The sequence below is a fragment of the Arabidopsis lyrata genome (genome assembly GCF_000004255.2).
Source record: "Arabidopsis lyrata subsp. lyrata unplaced genomic scaffold ARALYscaffold_4, whole genome shotgun sequence".
NCBI classification, from domain to species: Eukaryota; Viridiplantae; Streptophyta; class Magnoliopsida; order Brassicales; family Brassicaceae; genus Arabidopsis; species Arabidopsis lyrata.
In genome coordinates this window covers 20,201,035-20,212,365 of record NW_003302552.1, presented here as the reverse complement: position 1 = coordinate 20,212,365, position 11,331 = coordinate 20,201,035, and the positions used below count along the sequence as shown (strand labels likewise).

At 36.5% G+C, this 11,331-nt stretch overlaps 3 protein-coding genes across 3 annotated transcripts; all 3 read right to left on the bottom strand.

Moving 5' to 3' along the window:
• Window positions 1-24: 24 nt before the first annotated feature.
• On the bottom strand, window positions 25-3,012 carry LOC110229128 (glycosyltransferase-like At2g41451). Its single transcript, XM_021028229.1, has 10 exons — window positions 2,403-3,012; window positions 2,163-2,312; window positions 2,007-2,059; window positions 1,659-1,767; window positions 1,418-1,552; window positions 1,286-1,330; window positions 994-1,181; window positions 767-908; window positions 558-692; window positions 25-484 (listed from the first exon to the last, which is right to left on the bottom strand). Exons 1-10 carry the CDS (start codon window positions 2,721-2,723, stop codon window positions 254-256), a joined length of 1,509 nt encoding a protein of 502 aa, XP_020883888.1. The 5' UTR covers window positions 2,724-3,012; the 3' UTR covers window positions 25-253.
• Window positions 3,013-4,020: 1,008 nt separating this feature from the next.
• Window positions 4,021-8,317, bottom strand: LOC9315998. Its single transcript, XM_021028206.1, has 13 exons — window positions 7,601-8,317; window positions 7,413-7,514; window positions 7,151-7,245; window positions 6,947-7,044; window positions 6,726-6,777; window positions 6,408-6,500; window positions 6,069-6,179; window positions 5,666-5,948; window positions 5,104-5,522; window positions 4,916-5,025; window positions 4,759-4,817; window positions 4,477-4,664; window positions 4,021-4,397 (listed from the first exon to the last, which is right to left on the bottom strand). Exons 1-13 carry the CDS (start codon window positions 7,647-7,649, stop codon window positions 4,209-4,211), a joined length of 1,848 nt encoding a protein of 615 aa, XP_020883865.1. The 5' UTR covers window positions 7,650-8,317; the 3' UTR covers window positions 4,021-4,208.
• An 80-nt stretch (window positions 8,318-8,397) lies between these two features.
• Window positions 8,398-9,839, bottom strand: LOC9317842 (protein EARLY RESPONSIVE TO DEHYDRATION 15). The gene is made up of 3 exons (XM_021028207.1): window positions 9,604-9,839; window positions 8,870-9,222; window positions 8,398-8,781 (listed from the first exon to the last, which is right to left on the bottom strand). Exons 2-3 carry the CDS (start codon window positions 9,204-9,206, stop codon window positions 8,633-8,635), a joined length of 486 nt encoding a protein of 161 aa, XP_020883866.1. The 5' UTR covers window positions 9,207-9,222; window positions 9,604-9,839; the 3' UTR covers window positions 8,398-8,632.
• Between the last annotated feature and the right edge of the window lie 1,492 nt (window positions 9,840-11,331).

Below are 11,331 nucleotides of genomic sequence, written 5' to 3'. Positions count from 1 at the left end.
AACGCTAGTCGTAAACACAGACACTATCATGATTCATTTTCATATCAAGATTCAAGATCAACAACAAAATCCAAGCATTCTACATAGAATGTATATAAATGGACCAATTAGATCCACAAAGCCTGCTCTAATGTTCTTCTTTGTATAGTTAAAACCTAAGGCAAACAAAAAAAAACTTGGCGAAAATGTACAGAAAATCTCTCAGTTTCATCTCTCTGCAAATATTTGAAGTCTCTCTTCAAGAAAGTCATAATTAAACATTTTGGATTGTTTCTAAGCCTGGAGATGATTTCGGGGGTATCGCTGATGCTGATTGAGATTCACAATCAAGATCAAACTCCAACACTTTCCTAGTAGTTGCTTGAGATGATTCTCTAGTAATGCTTGAGGTTGAAGAGTTGCTTCTATTCATTGAGAGAGACATGTGAGCTGAAGTTACCACTGAGCTGAAAACACCGGCTTCTCTTAGCTCTTGGATTATAACCTGAGAAAGATGATATCTTTGTTCAATCAAAACCACTCAAGAGGATGTAGATTTGGTAGTAAAACTAACTGACCATTGGTGCATAAATGCGAGTCAGAATTCCTTTCCTAAGAAGTTTTAGGATCAAATTTTCGTCAGTCCATACAACTTTTTCTCTGTACCATTGGAGCATTTCCTCTGAAGTTGAAGTTGAAGCAATGATGAATGCCTGCAAAAATAAAAACAGAATGTGATGAACAAGAACTATACCAATCGACAAAAACAAATCAAATCCTAGCTTACGGCTCTGTCAAACTCTAGCATGAAACATCTCTTGACATCTTCTTTAGTTGGTTTGCAGCCACATCGATCATGTCTTGAAGTAAGATCTGAAAATTTCGAGTAAGTGTAGTGAAGAATCGCAGCTTCCCCTAGTTCCATGACGCTGTCACAACAAAGATGGAATCAATGTCAGATGATTATGGATGTCTATCAGTCTATGTATAAGCCAAGTGATGAAAAGAACTAACTTTGGGTACTTCATGTAATTGTGCCATCGATGAGCACCATTGGGCCGAAGATGGTCTTGAATCCGAGCAGCGGATTTCCCATTTGCATAGGTAAGAAAATAGTTCGGATTGCCACGAGTTGCCTCTTTATAGTTTCCATAGTAAACATCTCTAGGAAGATGTTTGAAATTCTTCTTGAACATTGATACCTAAAGTTAAGTTAAAAAATAAACACTTTTAGATATGTTTAAGATAAAACTCATATGAGCATACATCCCAAAGATAGGAAGCTCTAGATGATAATGTTTTGTACCTCAGTGAAAGGTTCCTTGATATCATCTCGCTCAATGCTGCTCTCCTGAAACAAGAACATATGCGAGTCATCCACATCGTCAAACCAAAGAAAAAAAAACAATTCCAATGTTTTCAAAGACTTCTAACTCACATAATTTGTAAAGATAACTGCATCCACATCTGCAGGAACATCTCTGAGCAAATTTCTCAAGGAATATTCACGGGTTCCAGAAGGATGTACAAGCTCATCAGTGTCAAGATGCAGTATCCACTCCATACCAGCATCCTAATATATACCAAGAAAAAGGAGAGAATGTGAAAAGGTTGGAAATTCTATAATTTATCTTTCTAGTGACTAACTGAATGTATATTGAGTCAAATGCAACAAGTACCCTTGCCATAGTGATAGCCATTTCCATATTCAGGTTTTGTTTCACGAATAATTCGTAATTACATGGTTTGTAGAAAAACTTCTCCAACCAGGTCTCATTCCATATCCGGCTATAAACCAAAGAAAATGTGATGAAACTTCAAACTTCAAACTTAAATAACACCTCTACAACAACCATTTCTAGAGGTGGCCTGTTTTGATACATCAAGACCCAAAGAAGCAAAACACAAGAGCGCACCAATGTCTAGCTCTCTAGCTCTAACCAGAGGTGGTTCCTTCAAATCCTCCATTTTTAATACCTAGATGGCTCTAAAGCCATAACTTAATGACAAACTAAACACAAGAATACCTTTTAGCTTGTTCTTCTTCTAACTCTCTTGTTCTGTATATAACATTTACACCCTGCAAACAAATATTGTCACTGTGAAAAAGAAGGCAACGTAAAGACAAAATCAGGATTCATGAACAGATCAATTGTAACAAAACAAGACTCGTAAAAGCTCACAGGGATTGTCTCCAAAACTCGAGACACATTTGGGGAAGCAGCAGTGCCTTCAACGAATAGATAAAAAGTTGAAACTCCAATGACCTTGTGATAGAAAATCCATGGCAATGTCTGCTCTAATCCAGCAGAAGTGCTCGTAGTAATACATATCTACACAAAAATCCGATTTTTTCATCATCAAATGAATCAAGTCTTAGCATTTACCAAAACCCATCAAAAATTGGATTCAAGAGTTCTAACCTTAGGTTTGAGATCAGGCTTGTGATCAAGCTTCCAATCTCGGAGATAAGGAAACGATTGCGTACGACTCTGACCCAGAAGAGAAACGCAGCTCGGATCAGAGCGAAGGGAACGTTTCTCGGAGACGGTGGCCATTCCTGGGAACGGATAGTTATCATCGAACCACTGCGTAACGGAATCGTTGATTCCGCTTCGCCATTGGAGGAGGAAGGCAAAACAGGCTAAGGAAAGAGGAAGAAAGGTGATGAGTAACAAAATCCGAGAGGAAGCCGAATCTGATGAAGTTGGCTTTGAGGAGGAAGAGGAGTAGAGACCCGCCATGTGAGGATGGAGCAGGAATTGAATGTAGAGTTTGTGATTTTGAGGGAGACGATACTTTGAAACTGAAAGGAGTTTTTTTTTGCATTTAAAGGAGCCGTTTTTATCAGTTGTGATCTCTTCAAGCTTCGCGCTTATTTATTGAATAATGGATTATTACTTAAATGGAATTAATGGGGAGATTTGGTAATCTAATTTCGACTTTTGACTTCAAGTTATACTAATCCCTTATTTAATAAATACTAATATCTTTGACTCATTATGCTAAAGTTTCTTTATTTATTTAGGAGATTACCAAAAAATCCTTTTAAAAAACTTTAATAAAACGATACTATTTATTTTCAAAGTTGAATTCTGCTAGTTTTTTAAAACTCTAAGAGTGTCTTTTAAGTTGAGTCCGCTTGAACAAAAAAAAATTAAAAAAAATTGAGTCCAAAACTGAAGACGTAATTAGGCAATCCTTTGGTAACGCCGATTATTTTTGGTTTTTTCTACTGTTTTTTTTTTTTTGGGTTACATTTTCCACAAATAATGTTAAATATTCATTGGCTAGGATCAAACTTATGCTTAAGGACTTAATGCTTTACATAACACAAGTAGATCAACCTGCTTTATTACAGAAGTTTATAATGGCTCAAATCTCGACCTGCTAAGAGTTCTCTAACATTAGAGCTGATTTGAGATCATGAACTGCCATATAAATTCAGACACTTAGTACAGCTGAAATTCAAACACAATGGAAAAGATACGCAGAAATGAAAAAACTCATGGGGTTGAGCAGATCATCACCAAGGTAAGAGATTTCAGATTCGGGCAGCTCTTAAGAAAAGTTGGCAAACATGTAATTAAATTGAGGAAGTGGTTCTACTTTCTAGTATCGAGAGATGCACTGGAATCAGAAAGAAAAGAATGTGGGTCGTCAGAAACTTCCTTGATAGAAAATGTTCCATGTCAAATACCGGCATTAACACATATACCTTGAAAGTTAGTGCAGACTTTGTCATATCCCCAACCCTCAAAAATTCCACGGAGAAAACTGTGGATGAAGCATCTAACTTGCCAAATTGTTTATGATACAGCTTTTTTATTTGTGATCATGAATGGTCAACAACATCAATCCATGAAATGAGATAAGAGACATCATCGGCCCTTTAATAATATGTGTATTGGGCTGTGTTGGAAACACTCACGCTTATGTATTGTTCTTATGCTTGCAAAAATACATACCCTCAATTCTTTAACTTTTTGTGATTATCCCTGAGTTTCCTTTCTTATTTCAAATTTATATCCAACTTTTAAATGTAAATTAAATCAACCTTCAAGTAACATATTTTTATTTTTATACATAAATAGATCGGCGACTTGAGCTTCTTAGCCTATCCATTCAAGCTCCGACAATGTCTTCTACATTTTCATAAAACCCAAAAGTAAAAGATAAGTGCAATTTTCCAAGCTAAAGATCATAGAGGTCTCGAGTTCGAATCATCATCACAAGGACTCAACAAACTGAGGAACTTGAAGATCAAGTTGTTGCTTCATGACACAGTTCATTAACCATTCGCTGCTGAATGTCCAAACTCCTTTCTTTGCTGCAAATAATGCCCCCACTGTGTCTTCTTCGCACCCTATGTATATCGTTTTTGAAGCCACCTTTACCTTATTCACTCCACTTATCATCTGCAGTTTTCCCATAAATATTACAATGTTTTGGATTCAAATGTCAAACACGTGAAAGAATTGGTAAACTAATACTTACATTTCCACCAGCAGATTTGATGACCGCATATGAAGTTTTAATAGGCAACTCAATGTTAGGTCCAACGCATATGTCATATCCTTTTAGCAACGAGTTTGGTCTAGCTTTTGCTCTAAGCACTGAGCTTTTTAGATCAGTATCATATTTCAACTGGTAGTCTTCGTCCTGCAGTATGTGTGAAGCTTCATCTATTTGATTAAAAACCAAAAAATAGAGTCAGCATTAGAATTCAGGCAACTTGAGAATAAATAGAAAAAATCAAAAATGTTTGTCTCATCTTACTAGCAAATCTTCCTTCTCGGCAACTTTCTTTTAACCAACTTGGTGATACTATCCAAGCCCTGCAAGCAAGTATGATGGACCATAAACCGCGTCATTCCTATGATTTTACGCATAAGTTCACAATGGTTAATATGATGCCAGTGAATTTGAGACTAACCCAGAGCAAAGAGCAGTGCAGAGATTCAGAGTTTTCCTGACTTTTCCGGTGACAATATGTGTGCTCATTGTGCCATCCAAGGTCACAGCACCACCAAGTTTTCTTATTACCTGCACAGAATCAGAGGACAACATAAGGTGGATACAAAACACATTTAAGGACCAAATAACTCAGAAAGATTTATATACCTCTGTTAAACAAGCTTTCTTGTTTTCATCACAAATGTCCATCAACAAGATTCTATAGTGTTGTCCATTTGGACGAGCTTCCATGTTTATCCCAGTCGCCATTCTGCATTGTTCAACATCGTTTCTTTTGCAGATTGTGGGCAGGGAATCCTCGGTTATATCTACTTGGGAGGAATTATCGTCTTTCGATTGCTTTGCAGAGCTCTGAGCCAAATCTATTTTTGCTATGTCAGAGTTATTATTGTTGTTTGCCCTAATCCTTTTAGATTGTAGAGAGGACAATGAAGCTTCCCAAGATCTCTTTAAGCCTGGTGTTGAACATTTGGTCTCACTGTCAGCTGTGGTAGCTTGATCAGAGATCACGTTGTTGTTTTCCTTTCCTGTGATCGAGTCCATTGGACTTCTGATACCAGAGATACCTGTGTGCGGCACATTATAACAGAAACTTCAGAGAATTTTAAACATATTAAAATGCTTCATGATGTGGTATCTTCATCTATTTATAGCCACATTCTCTTAGGCTATTTGACGAAACAATTGAAACAAATAGTTTTAAACTTACAGTCAAGATATACGCTTTCACCAAAGCTCTCTCCAAGTTTAACTGAATCTCCAGTCACAGGACCTGTGCAATTATTTCTTGCTGAGAGTGGAGATCCTTCACACTGATATTTCCATGAAGAGGGACTCTCAATGTTTGCAGGATTAAGAGAAGATTCCTTTTTCAGATGAGAAAGCATGAGAGTTGAACCGCCCGGAAAACACAAGGCTTTTCGAATATTAGACTTGATGTGTAACCCCCTTGCTTTTCCTTTGTGGTCTACCTCCGCTAATTTTATAAATTCCTGGAAAATTCGTAAAGAGTTGTCAGAATAGCCAAGAACATCAGAAGATAGTTTAGTTTGAATTCAACAAACTATTATAAGATAAACTCCAAGAATGATAAACGTGATAATTATAATCACCTGTTTAAGCCAGAATCCTTCAGATTCTTTGTCTGCCCAACAATATATAGTTCGGATGCCAACACTATGAAGTCTCTTCATTAATTCTTCATAGACGAGTTTACCAAAACCCTGGAGATGCACTCATCTAATTAGTTTTTGATGAGGTTCCTAGCAAGCTATCTTTAGTAAAAGTATAAAACCAGTAGCAGAAAGAAGAAAAAAAAAGTTTCCAATTCTATGAAACACTTAAACAAAGTATACTATTAAACACAAAACCTTAGGTAAAGCATTGCACCATGCAGGAGTTTAGATGATGACTTACAACAATAAGTGTCAAAGAGTCAGAGCAAAACGAACCTTTTTCTGGTGTGTATATGTTACAGCAGCAAGAGGTATCTCAGCATACTGTGTATCAGCAGGGACTATTTGATATGAGATTGCAGCTAAGATCTACAAAAAGCACACACCAAATAATCAATTCAGATGCAACGGAGCAGAGGATCTAAAATGTGATTCATTGGCAGATTAAATAAAACAGATTCTTCCTGTTGAAACTAAACAGCAAATTCTTAAGTGCATAAAACTACACATATCGTTAAGATTCTTCCAGGGCCTTGGCTGCTTTTGATAAAGGACTTGCTTACTAGAGCAAATAACTAAAGCGTATTTAATTACCTCATCTGAGCCTCCACCAAGCGTGGACTTCAAAACCAAAGAACAGTACTTTCTGCAAGATAGTGAAATTTTAAACCAAAGCATTAGATAGCTTCCATATTAATCTCAAAATGGGCTCCATTCTCAATGATTTAAGTGAAAATTGGCGAAAAGAAGTGTCTATAATGGAAAGTCCAGCTTGAAACAAGTAAAGAATGGTTATGATAAAGAAAAAGATTTACCCTTTAAAAACACATCTCTCGAGAAATGCAGATTGCTTCCCAGTGTTTGAAGCATATTTCATGTCAGGTAACTCTTGGCTATATAACTTCAACACTTCCTGAATGAGTTAAGTTACTAGTACTTATGAGCAATATACTCCTTAAAGTAATGCCTTTTTCTCAAAAGAAATCGACAGTCAAGTGCTTTGGTAAGAGTCCACTTACTTGGAGATGAGATTTGGTAAACTCATCTTCATCCCGAGGATTAAGAAGAAGAAACATGTCTTCTTTCGGATAATCAGAAACGGTTTTATCCTTCTCTACACAAAACCAAAAAGAAACTAATTAAGAGATTATGCAAAAAAGTTGACAACTTTAACGTTTGCTACATATTTTGCTAGTAGCCGCATAACATTAAAAGATGAAAATGAATTATATAATCAATCATAGGGCCCAAAAATCCTCAAGAACCCAATTCTAGACGAACCTGAGATTTTCACTCTGTTGTTTCTGGAAAATTTGATGTGAATGCTCTTGGGTCCGGATTCACAGGTGAAATTCTTACCATCCACTGCGACCTCGTAATTACCTGGAGAAATCGAATCAAAACACTCGAAGATTCATTTAATTGATACGGGTATCTGAAAAAAAATCTAGGGCTTTCCAAGTTCTTACCGATAGGGTACAGAGAAGGCTGCATCGGCGATGCTCTCTTTGGCGCCATTGTAAATTTAGAGCGGGATTTCAAAACTTTTACTTTGCAGAAAAAAATAGAATGAAACGAAACGTCGAGTGTGTATAAATAAGTTTACTAAAGGGTATTAACGTAATTAATATAGGTGTCTTATCTTAAATGAAAATCTTTTAAAAAAGGAAACAACGTAAACGCTCTCTTCTATTCTATCCACCGCGCTGCGTTTTGGAGCGTTTCTGATCGGCTGACTAATCATTTTCTCGAATGTCAAATGGACGACTTGTGGAGTTAAAAACCAAAGCTTCAAGACGAGAGTTTTCGTATCAGACGAAAGTAAAGTTTCATTTTTGGAATGTCTTCGGTATCTCAATTCCAAGCTCGAAGATGAACTTGGTGTCGTCGGCAATGTCTGCAAGTGAAAACATGTGTGACGACTGACGACCTTTTGCATCTGTACATAAGAATGAATCGAAATGAGATGAAAATGGTATATATCAGGAAGGATCTAAGCATTAATGCCTCTTTGCGTGTATAATGAATAAAAACTGTTGCCTGATTAACAGAATTTGGTGCCATTATGATGTATGTAGTCGACATCCTTTTCTTAGCCACCAACCTTGTAGTCTTTAGAGAACTGATCATTTTCAGTAGCTGAGACGTGAAAAGCATCTATATTTGATCTTCTGCGATGGCTTTCTTTTCGTCTTAAAGCCACAGCAACATTGATGCAACTGCTTCTGATAAGACTTTGGTAATTGTATTGAATTGCTCATAGAGAGGTGGGAAATAAACTCTAGTTCTCATTTCTCTTCAGAGTTTACATTTTTTTTATGTTTTTACATTTTTGTGATAACAACAAGTTGAGAATGAACATCATAAAGGTACAAAGTTACAGATTTTTTTTGTGGAAGCAAATACTAAAAATTACAAAGGTACAGTGGTGGTGGCTAAAGATACAGGACCAAACTGCTCTGACTTCTGACTAGTTAACAACATACCAAACCCTCTCTTCTTCAGCGAGGCTGGTGGATGTTTCTTGGAGCAGCAACCCTCTGGTTTCCCCATTTTGCTGGCTTTTCCGCATACTTAGCCGGTTCCACAATCGATTTCGGACTCCTGTTTCCAGTTGATTTCCTAACCATCTCACCATTCTTTCCAAAGCCTGATGATAGACATAACTATACAATTAGTCTCCACATATCTGTTGATCATGGATTGTTTTGTGTATTGGGGAAATCAATCCGACTTACCGAATTCGGAAGGTGCTTGGTAATACATTCGTCCATCGAATCCTTGATCAAACTCAGTAGCATCAGTGTCAAAGAAATCTTCCATGTCATCAAAATCAAATGATTCTGGAAGAAGATCCGCTACATCGACCTGGCCTCCACCATTTTCATTCTCTCCGTTGTCATAGAAACCATCTGGACCTTGGTGCTGACTGATCCAATAGTCATGGTACCAAGTCGAAGTTGTGACCAATTGCCACCACTCCGGTGAGAAATCTTCCACTTGTCGTACAGCTGCCGGAACAAAGAGAGGTGCGTCGGGGTTTAGAGTAGATCGTCTTCCTGATACCATCGCCATTCTCAAATCTCTAGATCTGCACACACACAAAACAAACAAGTTCAGATCAAATTCAAATCTAACAACTCAAATCACAACATAGCTTAATCCTTGCACACATAGTTTCCAGATTACACAGTGAGATCAATAGATCTGTATATTTTCCGATCAGTAAACGCAGCAAAGACAAGTTTCCGATAGAGCACTTGAAGCTGGACAAGTACAAGTTTGAAATCGGGAGATCTGAAGATAAATCAAGTTTTTAGATAGATCAACGATCATCACAAAGATCTAACACCAGTAGATACAAAATCACTTCATTTCTAACCAATCAAATCCTTCAAAATCCACCAACTTCAAACATAGAAACTCATAGAAATTGATCGAGCAGAAGAAGAAGACAACATCAGATCTTTACCTTGGCTGAGGAAAATATCTGCTTCTACTTGCTCAAGTTGTTTGATAAAAATATGTCTTCTTCTTTTTAACAAGCAAAACGGATTAGGATCAATCACCAGAACCTACGTTGCCAGAAGATGAGAAGAAGAAGGACTAATATATAAAGTAAGGTTCGGTGACGAAGCTGAGGTTCGTAATGTCGAGGCAAGATTAAAGGTGAGACACAAGTGGGTAGGACTGGACCCATAGCTAACATGGTTTTGAGTAATCAACCGTCCACGTGTAGACGCGTTACTGTTGGCTTTTATTGACTTTCATTTTCGTTCCAATCCTGTTGGCTACTCACACTAAAAAGTAAAGTAAAGTATTATTCTCGCTATAAAATATCTTATATTTGGTCGGAAGAGGATAAGGTAGGAAAACTAATCCAATATAAGCCCATTAATGACCTTATGGGCCTAACCCACTCATGATCTGTTTTACATCAAAAAAGGTACTTGTCAGATTATGCTTTTACTATCCAGTTTGCTTATCTTCTTGCTAAATACATCTCAATTGTCATTATCATAACATGACTGATAAGATATATACTGTATGAGCTAAATAGTTTCCAGTATCGTATCGTGTAAAAGTACCAAAAGTAGATCCTAGCATTTACCTAACGCCTGAGCTGTGCATTTTTGCAGGACATCAAATTTGAGAAGCTAATCAAAGACAAATGTAGAACCAAATTCTAAGGTAATCTATACAAGGAAACCAAGCTCCTTAAGCTGTAGAACAACCAGGATTATCGAAATGATCATTGATCTTTGTTGGCGTAGTTTTCATCTTCGTTGTTTTATAGCAAAACGGATTAACAGATCATCTTTTCTTTTATTCATTAACCACTTACGGTCAGTTCTAATTAGCAGAGGCAAAGCTAGTAGATGAAGTAGGTCAGAGATAAGGACAAATCATTGGCGGGATGGAAAATGTTGTAGTGAAGTCCAGGGCTCCAGGCCATTGCAACTTTCACATTGTGAATCAACAGGGAGACTAAAAGACTAAAAGTGTTCCTGGTTTTGTTTCTGATCTAAAGTTTCTTTGAGTTGGATTTGAACGTGGTGACATCTTGATGCTGACTTTTAGATGCTTGTAAACATTGAAAAACATGAGCACCCTTTAAAGCTCGGGCTAGGAATAGTCTACTTTCCCATGTAAGTTCGTCGGTTCCTGATTGGCTCTTCCTAGCGAAGAGTCTCTTTCCGATATCTTATTAGAAATGGTGTTTGAGGGAAAAAAAAAAAAAAAACATAACATGAGCACCCTTTTTAAAAGATTGGAACACAATACGAAAATATTTTTGGTAGTATGTATGTACATGTATCTTCTCTTTTTTTTTTAGTATAGATTGGTAGTAGGTAAGTGGGGTATATATAATGTAGACAATTACATTGTCTATTATGTGTACATCTAAATTATCATGACATTATCTATAAGTCCAAAATACTCCATAAGACAAAATAAAATTTGATTTTTTCAAAGAAGTAAGATACAAAAATAGATTCAGCATCACTACTTCACTAGATTTCATATAAAACACTAGAAAATAACAGGATAAACAACCAATCAGTTATCTTTGTTGTCCAATTAATTAAGTTTTATGAATTAGTATTAAAAAAAAAAAACAGAACAATTGTATCTTGATTTTTCCAATTCATCTATATTATAATTACCAATTTCGACGAAAAATAAAAAAAAACAGAAA